Here is a 16,367-nt window from a genome sequence, read left to right on the forward strand (position 1 = left end):
ATGCATCCAGTGAGACAGACTGGTTGTGCTCCTCCAGCTCCCATCGCAACACAGGGGATTCATTTTGATAACACTTTACATAGACAGACATTATCACAGTAGAACTTTCAGAACACACAGGGTGTTTCTGAAAATGCATACTACCGTGCTCCAAGCACGCAAATTGGAGCACAGGAGGGTCAGAGTATGAGTCCAAATCAAAGAATGCGAAACGGAGCAAGTAGTGCACTTCTCATCTGCATACTCCGTTTGTACATATTTTGAAGCATGCATGGATGTAAGCTTCAAAAGGAAAGTATGCAAAGAAATATGACGCAACCACTCAAAAAAAATACAAATTCTCCAAATACATGCTGTGTTAATTTTGGCATGGTTACCTGCCAACTGTAGTGTGCGTAGGTCGCAAGCCACTAGTAAGTCAATAGAGTTAACTGGCCAGTTACTACTGTTAGCTAGCCATAGAGCCACAAATAATTGTTAGCTAACAACGAAGAATTGACATCTACATTGGATAACACTTGTTTTAGGTCATTTTTGATGTATAGCTAGCTGATAGTTATGAAGTAAAACGTTTGCATTGTGTATATCTTGTTTCGTCTCTATTGCAATTGTCCTGGCTAGAAGAAGGTTCAGTGAATGATAAGTTAATAGGGCTAACTGGATAGACACGAAGAATTGGTAGCTCGCTACCCACAAAGATTTTACATCTACTGTACCTTTTGCCTATTTAACTAGCTAGCTGATAATTCTGAAGTAACACATTGCTTTGTGTATATCTTGTTTTGTCTCTATTGTTGCCATTGTCCTGGCTGGAAGAAGGCTCAGTGAAGGGGGAGATGCAGCGGGAGGTAATACAGTAGGGGGAGTGCGAGTGCTTCTCAAATGATGTAATGTTTTATGCGTTCGCCACACTCTCGTCCTCTCAAGAGAACGTCGTCGGATAATGCACTTGATAATGCACTTGATAATGCACTTGGAGCATGAGAGTGTGGAGCACAGAGGTATGCATATTGAGAAACACCCACCATCTCCTTCTGAGGATTTCTGCTTCCCTATACTTTGAGTTTACCGAAACAATAGGATTGTTAGATCCATTGACATCATGCATCATGTTAGGTGATACATAACAGTTACTGTATGTATGTCTTATATAGGCCTACGTGTTGTTAGTGCTGGACTTGGACTTCTAATGGGACACTACTACTGCAATAAACCCAAACTACTCCTTACAAAATAATAAAGCCTTTTCTGATGTCCTTGTAACACATTATTAGGTCCCTGTATGAGCCTGAGCAATGTAATGAAATTATCCAATACAAAATTTGACTATATACACACTAACCTCCCAGAGAGATATATGGTGCATTTTAGTGAGGGTGTATTTTCGGTTTCATTGTGTTCTGAGGCCAATGAGTAGGGTTGTAAATCACAGTGACACTGGCCATGCGACTATACTGCATCATAAACTATAGACCAGTGGTAGCTAGCTCCCAGATACTTGGCTCCAACTCTACAAGACCACAGTCAATACACACACACACACGTCATCTGGGCCTGACAGATGCCTGACTGCGATCCAAAGCTTTATATGAGAAAAATGTCTCACCTCTACTTCAATACACCCACATCACATTCACAGTACAGAATGCATGTTATTATGAAATGGGATGGCCTTGAGAAAGGCCACTCGGCTGAAACGTCGACCAAAGTGCCCTGTCCACCTCTGAACATGGAATAAAAAGATCTAGATCACCAGCATTTTTTGCCTACCAACCTTTCATTTTATACAGAAATGGAATGACATGCATCTATTGTGCTGTCCTCTGGGGAGAGGAGTTGTAGCTCGTCCCGTTCCTTCATTACCTGGTACCAGATTAAACCTACAGTGACATTGGGTTACATTGTGATACTTGATCTCCATTCATTAACCCATTTCCTCCTCTCCTCTTACGCTCATTAAAAGGCACATCTGTTTCGTGTTGCTGCAGGCAGGGCTCTGGAGTTTACGCCTGAGCTGTACATCTGGACACCCGCCTACACCCCCCCCCGCAACCCCCACCAATAAACCCCCCTCCTGCCCCGTGACAGCTTACAACCCCATTGTCACAGCAGCACCAATACGTATAGAGAATCTCCTCTGCTACCCCCCCTGCCCTTTCTTCCGATCGGCTTTGCTCTGACAATATGTTCTCAAATCAGAGCGGCCGGTCAGAGAGACTTAAGGGTGCAGCTTCCATTGGTGCTCCGGCTTAAAACCTACACAAACCACAAAAATGGGGAATTTTTGCTCCAACTACTTGACCTAATTTTTGTTAAATAATTTGAAATGGCAATGCATGGAATGAATGCATGTATGAAAACATATACGGATATGAATCCCCCTGCAGCCCAGGAGATTTATGTGAGTCGGTTGTTAGCTCTGAAGTGTGGGTGTGACCAGGGTATATGTGTACAGTACAAGAGTTAGTATGTCTGCTGGGTGTGAATGTCTGTACATGTCTCTGTGTGTGTGTGTGTATGTGTGAGAGTGAGCCAAATAGAGAGAGAAAGCCTGAGAGAGACAGATTAGGAGAGATGGAGAGGGAGCGAGGTCGAGGGCGGTCTGCCCCACAGACAGCTGAGGAGCTGGTTCAGGGTCACATCCCCCAACTGAAGGGGACTGACTGACTGACAGGGCGGCATCAAAGGTCAGGATGTTAATACCCCAGCAGGAAAAACATGACCTCAAAGAAGACCCCTGGCCACTTACCTCCCCCAACCGTCATCCCCTCTGACCCAGCAGCCCCAGCCCCACCACGTCACATGAAAACTTTACAAGGAAAACCTTTTAAATAACCACTCAGCAATCGGCTTCTTCAAAACCTTCCCATCCTGTACACACCTCATCTTCCGAGGCCTCTTCCCAGACACACTTGCGCACGCACACACAGGCGCGTACACACACAGATAAAGACAGTGAGTCAGAGGATAAAACACAGCTGGGAGAAGCAGCTAAATCGGCGGTCCTCAGCAGAGCGTTCCATGTGTAGAGGTAAAGTGAGCAGCCCTCCTCTTCAAGCTTCCCATGCATCAAAGAGTGAAAGGCACACAGTGAGTGGTGCTTTGTTCTCTGTTTGTAATTCAGCACCAGCATCCCAACAGCACAGATCTGAGGTCTCCCACAAACAGGGAGCGAGGTCACTAGCCCTCGGTAAGCCCTGGCTTCTGTGATGTCTTCTTTCAGCAGTTTAGGAGTTTGTTAGACAAGATGATGTAATCCACACAGCCTAAAATTCTATTTCTACCATCCAGTCTGTCGGTCGGTCTAATACCGCATGTAACTAACTGCATGGTTATTGGAGCCAATAGCAGTCAAATCTCATTGATACAGATCAATAGGCATGTATGATCCGTGTGGGAGAGGCTAGGTAGTTGAAACCAAGGAGAACCTCTGGTAACCCACTGAACGACTGCTTTGGGCTAGACTTTACTTCCACGGGGTGTAAAACTGCACATAAAACCTCAATTATTTTATTTACTTTTTTTTGTCAAATTCCCCCAGTACAGTATTAAGACTGGTGGAGTAGAGTGGTGAACTGTGGAGTAAAGTTCTAAGCTGCCTCATGAGTCCTTAGTTGACTTACTGGCCTCCTTCCCCTACAAATCACCCTTTCGTCTCAATCCACACACAGCAGCAGATCATTACACAGTTAACCCACAGAGACACTGTGCTGCTCTACTGAAACACCACCAGACTGTATAACTGTCAGGTAATAACTACTGTTAGAAATAGTCTAAAACACATGATTGAATTGGCTGTAATGAGCGGATTTTCCCCGTTTTAACCTGGGACGCAAACTAGTCACCTTTCGGCGAAATTCGCCATTTTGAATCCAAAATAGGTGACCTATGTGATTCGTGTAGATCCGATGAGAAAAGTTTTGGCGGGGCTTGGATCACTATCCAAGGCTCAGCCAATCGTTCCCATAACAACAGAATGCAGCATGGACTGAAGAGGGAAGAGACAACCAATTTGCTAGTTACATCATCAGCGCGCACTCTGGAAAGACAGCGGGAGAGTGGAAAAGCAGTTTGTGCGTCCACTGAACGATAACAAAGAGCCACAGAGACGGGGGTGAGAAGGTGATGAAGCGTACTTCATGAGCTGAAAAACAACTGGCATTTGGAAAGTTTGAGGTGAGGAAGAAAGTGTGGTGGAACAAGTATTGTTAGCATTGTTAAGTATCTTGCTAGCTGGATCAAATTCTCCCTTAGCTAGCCAGAGAAATGTTGAGCAACATTAGCCAACTTAACTTATCAAATAATTGAGTTTATGGTGTGAAAATTAGCTAGCTAATAAAGTCAGACAGCTAACATTAGCTAGCTAATGTTACAACATCAGATGCGCTAACGTTAGCACCTAACCAATTCTCTATAGTATTAACTGGTATAACGTTACGACTCCTTGCCGTTCCTCAAGTTATAACGCATTAGTTGCTCACTGGACCCTGGCAATCTGTGTGAAATGTTAACTAGCTAACGAACTAACTACCAATCTGTGTGAAATGTTAACTAGCTAACGAACTAACTACTAATCTGTGAACTGATGTTTTCCATCTAAAGTATGTGGTTAATTTTCCAGAATGAGAGAATTATGTGAAAATGAGGGATTGCTTGTTAAACAAGTTGATTCAGGGATGAAGTGTAGCTGGAGCTGGGCCTGGTTAAAGCTGGATGCCACCATAGAGTTGAAAGGAACACCACACACATGGGCCACTTTTTCAGTCAGCGGATAAAAAGGCGTATGCCAGGTGTACTCTGCCTGAAAGAGATCAGTTATGCCAACAAAGGGTATCATGCTCTGCTGGCACATTGTAGAACAGATGTCCACAGGCAGAAAGTGTACAATGTAATAATGTGTAGCTCAAAGATATTCCTTTTGTTGTGTTGACAGTAACATGTGTGAGTGAGGGGGCATTATTACATTTTTTACTCAGTGAACGTCCTTTTTGCACACATGTAGCCTTGTGCACTTGATCGATGTCTACTATAGTGGCCACTATAATAGAGCAAAAATAGAATGCCTGTTTGTTTCATTCTATTCTACTTATTCTACTTATTCTACTTAAGATGTTTTTCCCCCAAATGCAATATTTAGATGTGTGGTCACAAGTGTTCTATTATAAAGGCTGTCATGGTAACAAGTGTTCTATTATAAAGGCTGTCATGGTAACTGCAATATTAGTGTATTGTTTTTTTCTCATGACTTGATTGTCATTTGCAGTAAAGTCTAGACAATAACATTGACAATAACATCTTTACATTTTTTAACTCTGAGTTAGCGTCACATTAACCACTTTTTATTTTACACACAGAGACTGAACATGTAGATCATATTCTTTGTTGTTTAATTAGTTAAAACCTGCATTTCCCCCTAGCAGGGATTTTTTGCATGTTTCAGTGCAACAAAAAAAAAGCCACCTTTTTGGGCCCTCGCCAGTTTGCATCCCTGCTTTTAACCTGGGTTCAGAGAGACAGTATGTCTCTTCCATCACTGGCCTTTTAAAAACATATCAAGCAGTTTGCATCCCTGCTTTTAACCTGGGTTCAGAGAGACAGTATGTCTCTTCCATCACTGGCCTTTTAAAAACATATCAAGCTGCACATGGGAGGAAGGGAAGAGTTGGTCTAGGCTAGGCGAGCTTCACAGTGATTTGTAATCAGGCCTAGCATTTACAGGAAAATAGAAAACTCTTTCAAAGCCTGCCAATAATCGAGAAGGTAGAGAAAAACCACACTGTGACTCCATGGTCCAAAGAACCACAGTCCTTTTCCCCCTCAAAAAGAAGGCAGGAGGAGTGATATGAGAGTTGGAACGAGGACTGTTGGGAGCTTACCTTTTCAAGTTTGTTTGCAGTTGTAAATGAACTGGCCCCAGAGTTGTTTGCTGCAGTTTCCCTTTGCACTTTCATCGTCCTTCCATTAAGTTCGAACAGTGAAACACAAGCAAACAAACTCATAACCACACTCATTTTTGTTCACATCCTGTCCCGTAGTACCTTAGTGACCATTAGCTCATGTGATCTGTGGAGCGAGAGAGCAGAGCCTGGTTAGAGGGGTGGGGAAGTGGAGTCCTTTAGCAGTTGGACCTGCTCCAGAACTTCCTCCACTGCACTCCTACAGTAAACTAGCTTACAACTGGAGCCAGCAGACAGAGAGAGAAGGGGCTGGAGGGAGGAGAGTATGGCCAGAAAATAAACTGACCAAACTGACTGCCCTTCCCTGACTGGCAGCTCAAATAGAATAGCCAACTTTGTTTGATTGTGACTGATTTGATGGCAAGCATGTTTTGCCACTATACAGAAATGTGTGGGAACTTAACTGCTCCAATAGGCTTTCCACACATTTCTTAAGAACGATCCCATTTAGGCTAAGTTGAATATCCAACAAAAAAAAGAGCAGAATGCATGATTGAACCATTGTGGGTTTAAACCCTGGCTGGCCAGAGAAGTCTCTGAGATAAAGGAGTCTCAGAGAGACAGAGACAGACAGAAAGAAAGGGAGGGAGAGAACTACACTCTCTGAGCACTCAGTTGAAGTAATACGTTAACATTAAACTTAAGACCCTGTTGCCAAGCGAGGAAGAAACTCCCAAATATGAGTCACCGGAAGACCACAAGCATAGCTCATAAAAACACAACAGCTAGGACAAAATTAAACAGTATAAACCAATAGCAAGGGTCAAAGTTAAATGCCATAGCCTGCCAACTTTACGAGAAAGATGACAATTAGCCCACAATGTATAAAAATGTCCTTTGCCGAATTGCCTCTGGTTTTAGCAAATGTCAGTATAAACCACCACTGAATGGCCCTGAGTAATGTTGTTTCAGATAAAACTAAATTCCCCAGAGCTATAGTGAGAGACAAAGAGGACACACATGTGCGAGGTGCAGCTCTACTCTGGCTGCATCTGTGGCAGGCTGGAATGTGATGAGGGTTTACTGGGTTTATAAATAACTGTCAGAAAAAGGGAGACACAAAAGGCAGTGCTGTTCTGAATCTGCAGGAGCAGGGCCACTCTCTCTCCCCCCCATTCCCAGGCAGCCAGCACCCTTTCCTCTCCGCCCGCCCTGCAGTCCACTCCAGCTTACCACTCTCTCTGGAGTGGTTACCACCAGCACCCCAGCCCCACTCCATCCCGCCTGCTCGCCCTCTCACAGTTGCTAGCAACACCAGAACCATTTAGTCTGAATGGAGAAAAGAAATCAAGGCAACCCAGGAGTGTTTAAAGGGAGCTATTGTGGCGTGTGTGTCCCCGTGTGAGAGAGATGTTGAGGTAGCTTACTGCAGTGCACTTATCCTCCCCATCAGTCTAGAGGTGACTGACTAGCTATAATCAGCACGCCACCAGATGGTAATCCAACAGTATCGAATGTCTTCAATTATTCAAAGAATGTTAATAGGGGAAATCAATACTCCAATTTCAAAACAATAAGAGCATCTACAATGTCTCTAGAATAGTACACAGACTAACACAAAACGTGGCTAATTCATAACAGTATGATACTTAATCACCCGTTGAAATATGCTTGGAGCAGAAAACCCAGCCAGAGCAAGTGTTTCAGCGCAAATCCGTGCAGGGATCTAGAGCCGACGGGAGATTTCTGATGAGAATCAATCTGTTTTGTCACATTACAGCATTCATCCCTCTCCCTTGGTTTCCAAGGAGCCCGAGTGGACCGCCGCACCACCTGAAGCTTAACCAGCAGAGATAGAGATGGAAACGACGCTCTCCTTTATCTCTCATTCCTTATGCCACCTTTCCCTCCTTTTCTAATGATGCGCTGTCATGCTGTGTAATGACATGCACCAAGACCAAGGGAGGGAGGGAGAAAGAGGGGAGATTGGAGGAGGTGAAGGACTGAAAAAGGTTCCACAATAGCCAGTCACACCAAATGTAAATGCCTTCGTACTATCCAGAGTGAAACGGTTAGGGGGAGTGTGGAGAGGACGGTGCAATGTGCATTTATGTTCCATTCTTCATGGTGTGGCAAATTGGATTGTGATGCTGGATCTGCGGCTCAATGTGATTTGCCTGTGAGTCACACACATAACAGACTGTGGAGAGAAAACACCACCATCTCAACCAACCAGCTCTATTGTCTCCCCAGCCAGGTCACACATCCCTTTATCAAAACACATCAAAAATATAGACAGTTATATGACAGAAAAACTATGGATGAGTTCATGTATGATTAGCTAAAGTATCTCTACTCCACCCACCCGGTCTGTAACTTCAGTTGGATTAACAGAGGCCTGAGAGAAAGTATTTTAGCTTCAGACAGGTTCACCCTCCACTATCAGACCTCAGAAAGGGTAATTTATGTAATACCCACCCAGTTCTCAGCAAGGGGTTTCCCCTACATAGAGGTGCTTTGTTGTGGAGTTCAAACGAACAAGAAACCCACTCAACTGCCCACCACAGCTGGCCTGAACTGTGTAATCCACTTACACGTCTGTAACCCATAGCCTAGACGCCCTGGCCCACATACACCATCCCTTTCTCCCATCAGCACAGATCAAAAGGACCAATCAGAGACGCTAAGCAGCAGATAAAGCCCATTTCAGATCTATACCTATTTCGGCACGGTCTGTACTTTCTGCGAATCAGCCCAAAAATTATATGCACAATGTTCATTGCTTTTCCTGCACTGTTCCAGTGAGATGTTACTCTACAGACACGCAGGCCGTCCCGTCCACCACGTCGAGCGGATCTAATTAAATGCTGTTCCACATTAACAGGATTGGGCGAGCTCACCGTTTCCTGCCCTGTTCCCCATGGCCTTTGAGTGGCTCTCGGGCTAATGCATAGAAACAGGAACAGGATGAAATGCCAGACACAACTGAAACCGACATCGATACACACAGCAAACCTGCTCACATTATTGCCTTGCGGTGGTGAAACATGGCGAGAGTGTTGTACAGTCACACAAAAGCTGTGTTGAGACCACTGCAGACAGAAGAACAGGCTGTAAAGGCTTGAGTCTTTACGTAACCCAGGGCTACAGTAGAACTAGGAGGTGTAATGCAATGGAATTAAATATAACAATTTAATAGGATCTGTGTGTAATGCCCTGTAATCATGTCAATCTAATCACACTACATTTATAAGCCTGTTCTTTAACAGCATAATATCCCTCTTCATTTCCTTATTTGTCTGCAGTCATTTGGTCGTTATTGGGCTTCAGGGTTTGACCTTTCAAAACATAAGGCTGCATACATCTCAGCCTCACTTTCCCACTGCCACCAGCAGGCTGCTGCCAGAAACCCAACCTGGAAGCAGTAGTCTGCCAAGCAAATAGTCTTACTACCACATTGCGTAACTATGTGTAAAAAAATACTGCGTTTGTAAACTGGTTGATTCAAACTGCCTCCATCCATAGATAATCATGCTGTAGTTTGGCCTTCTCACTGGGGACTGAAGACAGTCATGCTGATGATAGTAACAGAGAGAGAGGGAATAAGCCACATGTCTTGACAGGGGAGAAAAACGCTATGAAATACATTTTGCACAAGCTCTCCCTTCCATTATACTGGGCTGCTTGAATAAAGACAGTTAACTGTGTGTTATTCAGTTCCGTGTAACATGGCACTCTGTCTACGTGTCTTTTGCTTGGAACCAGCTGGAGAACCAAACGGTAAAAATCGACAAAAACAAACAGTCTAGCGGACATTGAAGCTAAGAGCTTTGAGACATAAACAGTAGGCCAATGTTCCCGTTTGGCAAACCAAAAGGTCAAATAAGAGGCTGCTAGACCACCTCCTGATCCATTCTGTTTGTGTGGTAATTCACTTTTGTTAGACAACACATAGCAACTGTTCAAGATCTCCCAATTTGCTCATTTGTCCTCCTGCACAACTGCAATAGCTGGGTTGGAATGCGTTAGCTCAAAGAATATTTATAATTTGTGACAGAAAACCTACCACAAGCAGACCACACAGTCTGCTCTTTGCTCCTACGTGTCACTCCTGTTCTACAGGGACTGGCACATTTCCTTCCATTCTAAGCTACTTCAAATCACTCCTCCGCTTAAAAACACCCAACACTCCCCCAGCCTCTCACGGGGTGAGTTCACATTCACAAGGCTAAAAGGGAGGGGTACTGCAGTAGCCCTGTAAACATTCATCTGTTGTTCTCTATGGCCAAAGAGATCCTATAATTTACATATAGAGTCTGATTCTATGACCAAGGCTGGATATTTTTTGGGGTGTTTCTGAAACCTTCGTCAACATCCTCCACCAGGGGAAGTGTGTGCTGTGCAACGATGGTTCCCAACCATCTAAACCGCATGGTGTTGGTCTAAACCGCATGGTGTTCGTCATTCTGTATTCAGTCGTACCACAGTAAAACCCAACAAAGAGCTTCTGTCTGTCACACCACTCTACCTCGTCCTGCTAGATAAATCAGCTGGCATTAATACAACGGCCGGGGAAGCAATTAGGTATCAAAATGTCATATTCAGCCATTTGTTGTGCTCTCCTTTTGTTTCTGGCACGTATGAAAGCTGAAAAGCAGTTTTGTTATAAGATTTTTTCCCCAGAGGGATACAATGTTCACTTGTGTAACCCACCGGATCACTCTGGGTGGTCCGGCCAAGTGAGCAGCATGGACCGGTTCAGCCCAGATCGGACTGCTACCCCTGTGTGGTACACTTGTTTGGCTTTTTCTCTGTCCATCATGGCTACCTCTCTCGCTTCTCTAAAACGACGGCATCCCCCAGCACAAAACAAACTGCTCAATGCCACCATTATTTATTTTAATGAGCTCACAAACACTCCGAATTGCCTGACTGTTTAATTTAAAGAATCAGTCAGCGAATTTTATACATCACACAACAAAGACAAACAACTAAACCGACAAATCCCAGGGCTGGGACGGAAGTACAGTGGAAGAAGTATACAAAAGGGACATCTTAATGTAATGTTGTTTTATTTAATTGATTCCCTTCCAGTGTTTTGCTCTGGACACCAATGTCTCACAGAAACTCAAAATCAGTGCTAATTGCTCCTTCAAAACAGGGCCCTCGTCTCAGAATGACTCAATGTCTTTCTCACTCTCTCAAGATCTTCATATACACGGAGTGTACAAAACATTAGGAATGCTTGCTCTTTCCATGACAGTCTGACCAGGTGAATCCAGTGAACGCTATGATCCCTTTCTGATGTCACCTGTTAAACCCACTTCCAATCAGTGTGGATAAAGGGGAAGAGATGTTTAAGCCTTGAGACAATTGAGATTGTGTATGTTTGCCATTTACAGGGTGAACAGGGTATGGTAGTAGGTGCCAGGCGCACCGGTTTGTGTGTGTCAAGAACTGCAACGCAACTGGGTTTTTCGCGCTCAACAGTTTCCCGTGTGTATCAAGAATGGTCCACCATCCAAAGGACATCCAGCAAACTTGACACAAATGTGGGAAGCATTGGAGTCACCTTGTAGAGTCCATGCCCCAAATAATTGAGGCTGTTCGGAGGGCAAAAAGGAGGGTGTTCCTAATATTTTGTACACTCAGTGTATCTTCACATCCAAGTCTCATCCATTTCGTTTTCCCTCCTTGAACTCAAGACTCTAATGAATTCCCAACCCACTCTCTCATGCTTCCTCAGATCTTGTGAATGCCAGTGAGCAGCATGAGTTGACTTGTCCATGTAAAAGCCTTGGTCTGTCCATCACTCCCACAGCACAGCTAGGTCCATAGCAACATCCATCTTCTGCAGATGCACCTCCTCTGATAAGAGTCTGTTGTACACTCCATATTTCATTCTAGGGCTCGGTCTTGATTCTATGGAACTAACAAGGACAAGCAATAGCTTTAACACAGTGTGAGTTGTCATACAACAACAACAATGTCATGTGATGACATATTTGGAAACGGGAAGGCTACAGCAGATTACAGACGGAATCTTTACGTGACCAATAGAAAACACTGACAGGATAAGATGGTTCTCCAGTAAGATCAAAAATGACTCAGGGTATCAGCTGACACAGTACTTGTGTGAGAAGACCGCTTACATCAAATCAAATGTATGTCACATACACATGGTTAGCAGATGTTAATGTGAGTGTAGCGATTATATAAAGCATTATATAAAGTGGCTAGTGATAAATTGATTACATCAATTTTTCCATTATTAAAGTGGCTAGAGTTGAGTCAGTATGTTGGGAGCAGCCACTCAATGTTAGTGGTGGCTGTTAAACAGTCTGATGGCCTTGAGATAGAAGCTGTTTTTCAGTCTCTCGGTCCCCGCTTTGATGCACCTGTACTGACCTCGCCTTCTGGATGATAGCGGGGGGAACAGGCAGTGGCTCGGGTGGTTGTTGTCCTTGATGATCTTTTTGGCCTTCCTGTGACATCGGGTGGTGTAGGTGTCCTGGAGGGCAGGTAGTTTGCACCCGGTGATGCGTTGTGCATACCTCACTACCCTCTGGAGAGCCTTACGGTTATGGGCGGAGCAGTTGCCGTACCAGGCGGTGATACAGCCCGACAGGATGCTCTCGATTGTGCATCTGTAAAAGTTTGTGAGGGTTTTTGGTGACAAGCCGAATTTCTTCAGGCTCCTGAGGTTGAAGAGGCGCTGTTGCGCCTTCTTCACCACGCGGTCTGTGTGGGTGGACCATTTCAGTTTGTCCGTGATGTGTACGCCGAGGAACTTAAAACTGTCCACCCTCTCCACTACTGTCCCGTCAATGTAGATAGGGGGCTGCTCCCTCTGCTGTTTCCTGAAGTCCACGATCATCTCCTTTGTTTTGTTGACATTGAGTGTGAGGTTATTTTCCTGACACTACACTCCGAGGGCCCTCACCTCCTTCCTGTAGGCCGTCTCGTCTTTGTTGGTAATCAAGCCTACCACTGTAGTGTCGTCTGCAAACTTGATGATTGAGTTGGAGGCGTGCATGTGTAACAGTATAGCTTCCGTCTCTCTCCTCGCCCCAACCTGGGCTCGAACCAGGGACCCTCTGCACACATCAACCACAGTCACTCACGAAGCATCGTTACCCATCGTGCCACAAAAGCCGCGGCCCTTGCAGAGCAAGGGGAACAACTACTTCTAGGTCTCAGAGCGAGTGACGTCACCGATCGAAACACTATTAGCGCGCACCACCGCTAATTAGCTAGCCATTTCACATCGGCCACACATGCCCACGCAGACGTGGGTGAACAGGGAGTACAGGAGAGGGCTGAGAAGGCACCCTTGTGGGGACCCAGTGTTGAGGATCAGCGGGGTGGAGATGTTACCTACCCTCACCACCTGGGGGCGGCCCATCAGGAAGTCCAGGACCCAGTTGCACAGGGCGGGGTCGAGACCTAGGGTCTCGAGCTTAATGACGAGTTTGGAGGGTACATAGGTATTCCTCTTGTCCAGATGGGTTAGGGCAGTGTGCCGTGTGATGGTGATTGCGTCGTCTGTGGACCTATTGGGGCGGTAAGCAAATTGGAGTGGGTCTAGGGTGTCAGGTAGGGTGGAGGTGATATGGTCCTTGACTAGTCTCTCAAAGCACTTCATGATGACGGAAGTGAGTGCTACAGGGCGGTAGTCATTTAGCTCAGTTACCTTTTCTTGGAAACAGGAACAATGGTGGCCCTCTTGAAGCATGTGGGAACAGCAGACTGGGATAAGGGTTGATTGAATATGTCTGTGAACACACCAGCCAGCTGGTCTGCGCATGCTCTGAGGACACGGCCGGGGATGCCGTCTGGGCCTGCGGCCTTGCGAGGGTTAACACGTTTAAATGTTTTACTCACGTTGGCTACAGTGAAGGAGAGCCCCCAGGTTTTGGTAGCGGGCCGTGTCAGTGACACTGTATTGCCCTCAAAGCGAGCAAAAAAGTTGTTTAGTCTGTCTGGGAGCAAGATATCGTGGTCTGCGACGGGGCTGGTTTTTCTTTTGTAGTCCATGATTGACTGTAGACCCTGCCACATACCTGTCTGAGCCGTTGAATTGCGACTCCACTTTGTCTCTATACTGACGCTTAGCTAGTTTGATTGCCTTGCGGAGGGAATAGCTACACTCTTTGTATTCGGTCATGTTTCCGGTCACCTTGCCCTGATTAAAAGCAGTGGTTCGTGCTTTCAGTTTTGCGCGAATGCTGCCATCAATCCACAGTTTCTGGTTGGGGAATGTTTTAATAGACGCTGTGGGTACAACATACCTATGCACTTGCTAATAAACTCGCTCACCGAATCAGCGTATTCGTCAATGTTGTTGTTCGCCGCAATGTGGAACATATCCCAGTCCACGTGATCGAAGCAATCTTGAAGCGTGGAATCCGATTGGTCGGACCAGCGTTGAACAGACCTGAGCGCGGGAGCTTCCTGTTTTAGTTTCTGTCTATAGGCTGGGAGCAACAAAATGGAGTCGTGGTCAGCTTTTCCAAAAGGGAGGGCAGGGGAGGGCCTTATATGAGTCGCGTAAGTTAGAATAACAATGGTCTAGGGTTTTGCCAGCCCTGGTAGCACAATCGATATGCTGATAGAATTTGGGGAGCCTTGTTTTCAGATTAGCCTTGTTAAAATCCCCAGCTACAATAAATGCAGCCTCAGGAGAAGTAGTTTCCAGTTTGCATAGAGTCGAATGAAGTTCTTTCAGGGCCGTCGATGTGTCTGCTTGGGGGGGAATATACACGACTGATTATGATCGAAGAGAATTCTCTTGGTAGATAATGTGGTCGGCATTTGATTGTGAGGAATTTTAAGTCAGGTGAACAAAAGGACTTGAGTTCCTGTATGTTGTTATGATCACACCACGTCTCGTTAATCATAAGGCATACACCCCCGCCCTTCTTCTTACCAGAGAGATGCTTGTTTCTGTCAGCGCGATGCGTGAAGAAACCAGGTGGCTGTACCGACTCAGATAGCGTGTCTCGAGTGAGCCATGTTTCCGTGAAACAAAGAACGTTAGTCTCTGATGTCTCTCTGGAATGCTACCCTTGCTCGGATTTCGTCTACCTTGTTGTCAAGAGACTGGACATTGGCGAGTAGTATACTCGGGAGCGGTGCGCGATGTGCCCGTCTACGGAGCCTGACCAGAAGACCGCTCCGTCTGCCCCTTCTACGGCGCCGTTGTTTTGGGTCGCCGGCTGGGATCCGATCCATTGTCCTGGGTGGTAGGCCAAACAGAGGATCCGCTTTGGGAAAGTCGTATTCCTGGTCGTAATGTTGGCGAGTTGACGTTGCTCTTATATCCAATAGTTCCTCCCGACTGTATGTAATAAAACCTAAGATTTTCTGGGGTAACATTGTAAGAAATAATACATAAATAAACAAAATACGGCATAGTTTCCTAGGAACGCGAAGCGAAGCGGCCATCTGTCGGCGCCGGAAGTACATTACATTATTGTCATATCAAAAACTCTAAACACTTTTTTCTACGCCTCATGCTGGTCGATAATAAACTGCGGCATGTCAGAAAAGCCATAAGGGTTGTACAGCTCATGGCTTATTTCCTGATCAGTGTTGCCTACGTGAAGCCTGTTCAATTCTGGACACACATCTATTAATGTAATCTGTGGGAAAATCAGTGGCTCAGAGTAGAGTAGGCATCAGGACTGGGGGTTTATTTGATTAATTCCAAATACCCGCTTAATTGCTGCAGTGGCGTGTTCCATTAGCCCATGGCGAGCAGAGTAGAGCAGCACACAGCTCCTCTTTACAGGAGTAAAAAAACAGCAGGATATCCTGGTCACAGTTCCCTAGCAATGTGTTAATGATTCCCCAGCCTAAAAGCCATGGGACATGTATTATTCTAAATGTTTCCTAGATTATAAAAAATGTAAGAGGAGGAAGTTTGAGTATGCATACGTTTGTTGATGTGACATAAGTAAGACAAAAGTAAGACAAAAGTATCATGGACTAGCTGCTTGTACTTGTTAAAATGTACATGAGCATACAGAATCTAAAAAACACTAATGGGTGGACTCATTAAATAGCAGAGCTCCTGTGCTGCAAAAATGCACCCTCATTAAAATAAAAATGAGTTTTGTTTTATTTCACCACGTAAACATTGTGTAATTAAAGCATTACTGATGTAAATCTTCTTTAATGTGGTGCAGTAACAATGACATTTCTCTGCAGTGAAAGTTTCCAGAATAATTGCAGTCTTGTCTGAATACCCCATTTCTAAAAACTGTACATATGAATTCTCCTCTCTGTCCATCACATCTCTCCTCTCCCTAGCCAAGACAATCTTTTTTAAATTAAACCTCTGAGTGTTTACTAAGACAGATTGCCTCATCACACTAGAGACATCTCCCTCCTTCCTGGATATGCTCAGCATCCAACAAGATTAATGACAGTGTCATGCCAAGAAAATAGAAAAATGGACGTAATTTA

General features: G+C 45.0%; 1 protein-coding gene across 2 annotated transcripts in view; it reads right to left on the bottom strand.

Annotated features, from left to right (window-relative positions):
• LOC139548062 (nucleoredoxin) overlaps positions 1 to 16,367 on the bottom strand; it is a 75,200-nt gene that overhangs the window by 32,988 nt on the left and 25,845 nt on the right. Inside the window, exon 1 of one of the 2 annotated variants that reach the window (XM_071357377.1) lies at positions 5,877 to 6,116. The exons of the other annotated variant lie outside the window; for it this stretch is intronic. Within the exon in view, the coding sequence (XP_071213478.1) occupies positions 5,877 to 6,011 (135 nt within the window). The 5' untranslated portion in view covers positions 6,012 to 6,116. Of the gene's footprint in view, positions 1 to 5,876; positions 6,117 to 16,367 lie in introns of those variants that run through there. 2 annotated transcript variants of the gene reach the window in all.

The sequence above is a fragment of the Salvelinus alpinus genome, chromosome 21, assembly GCF_045679555.1.
Source record: "Salvelinus alpinus chromosome 21, SLU_Salpinus.1, whole genome shotgun sequence".
Taxonomy (NCBI): domain Eukaryota; kingdom Metazoa; phylum Chordata; class Actinopteri; order Salmoniformes; family Salmonidae; genus Salvelinus; species Salvelinus alpinus.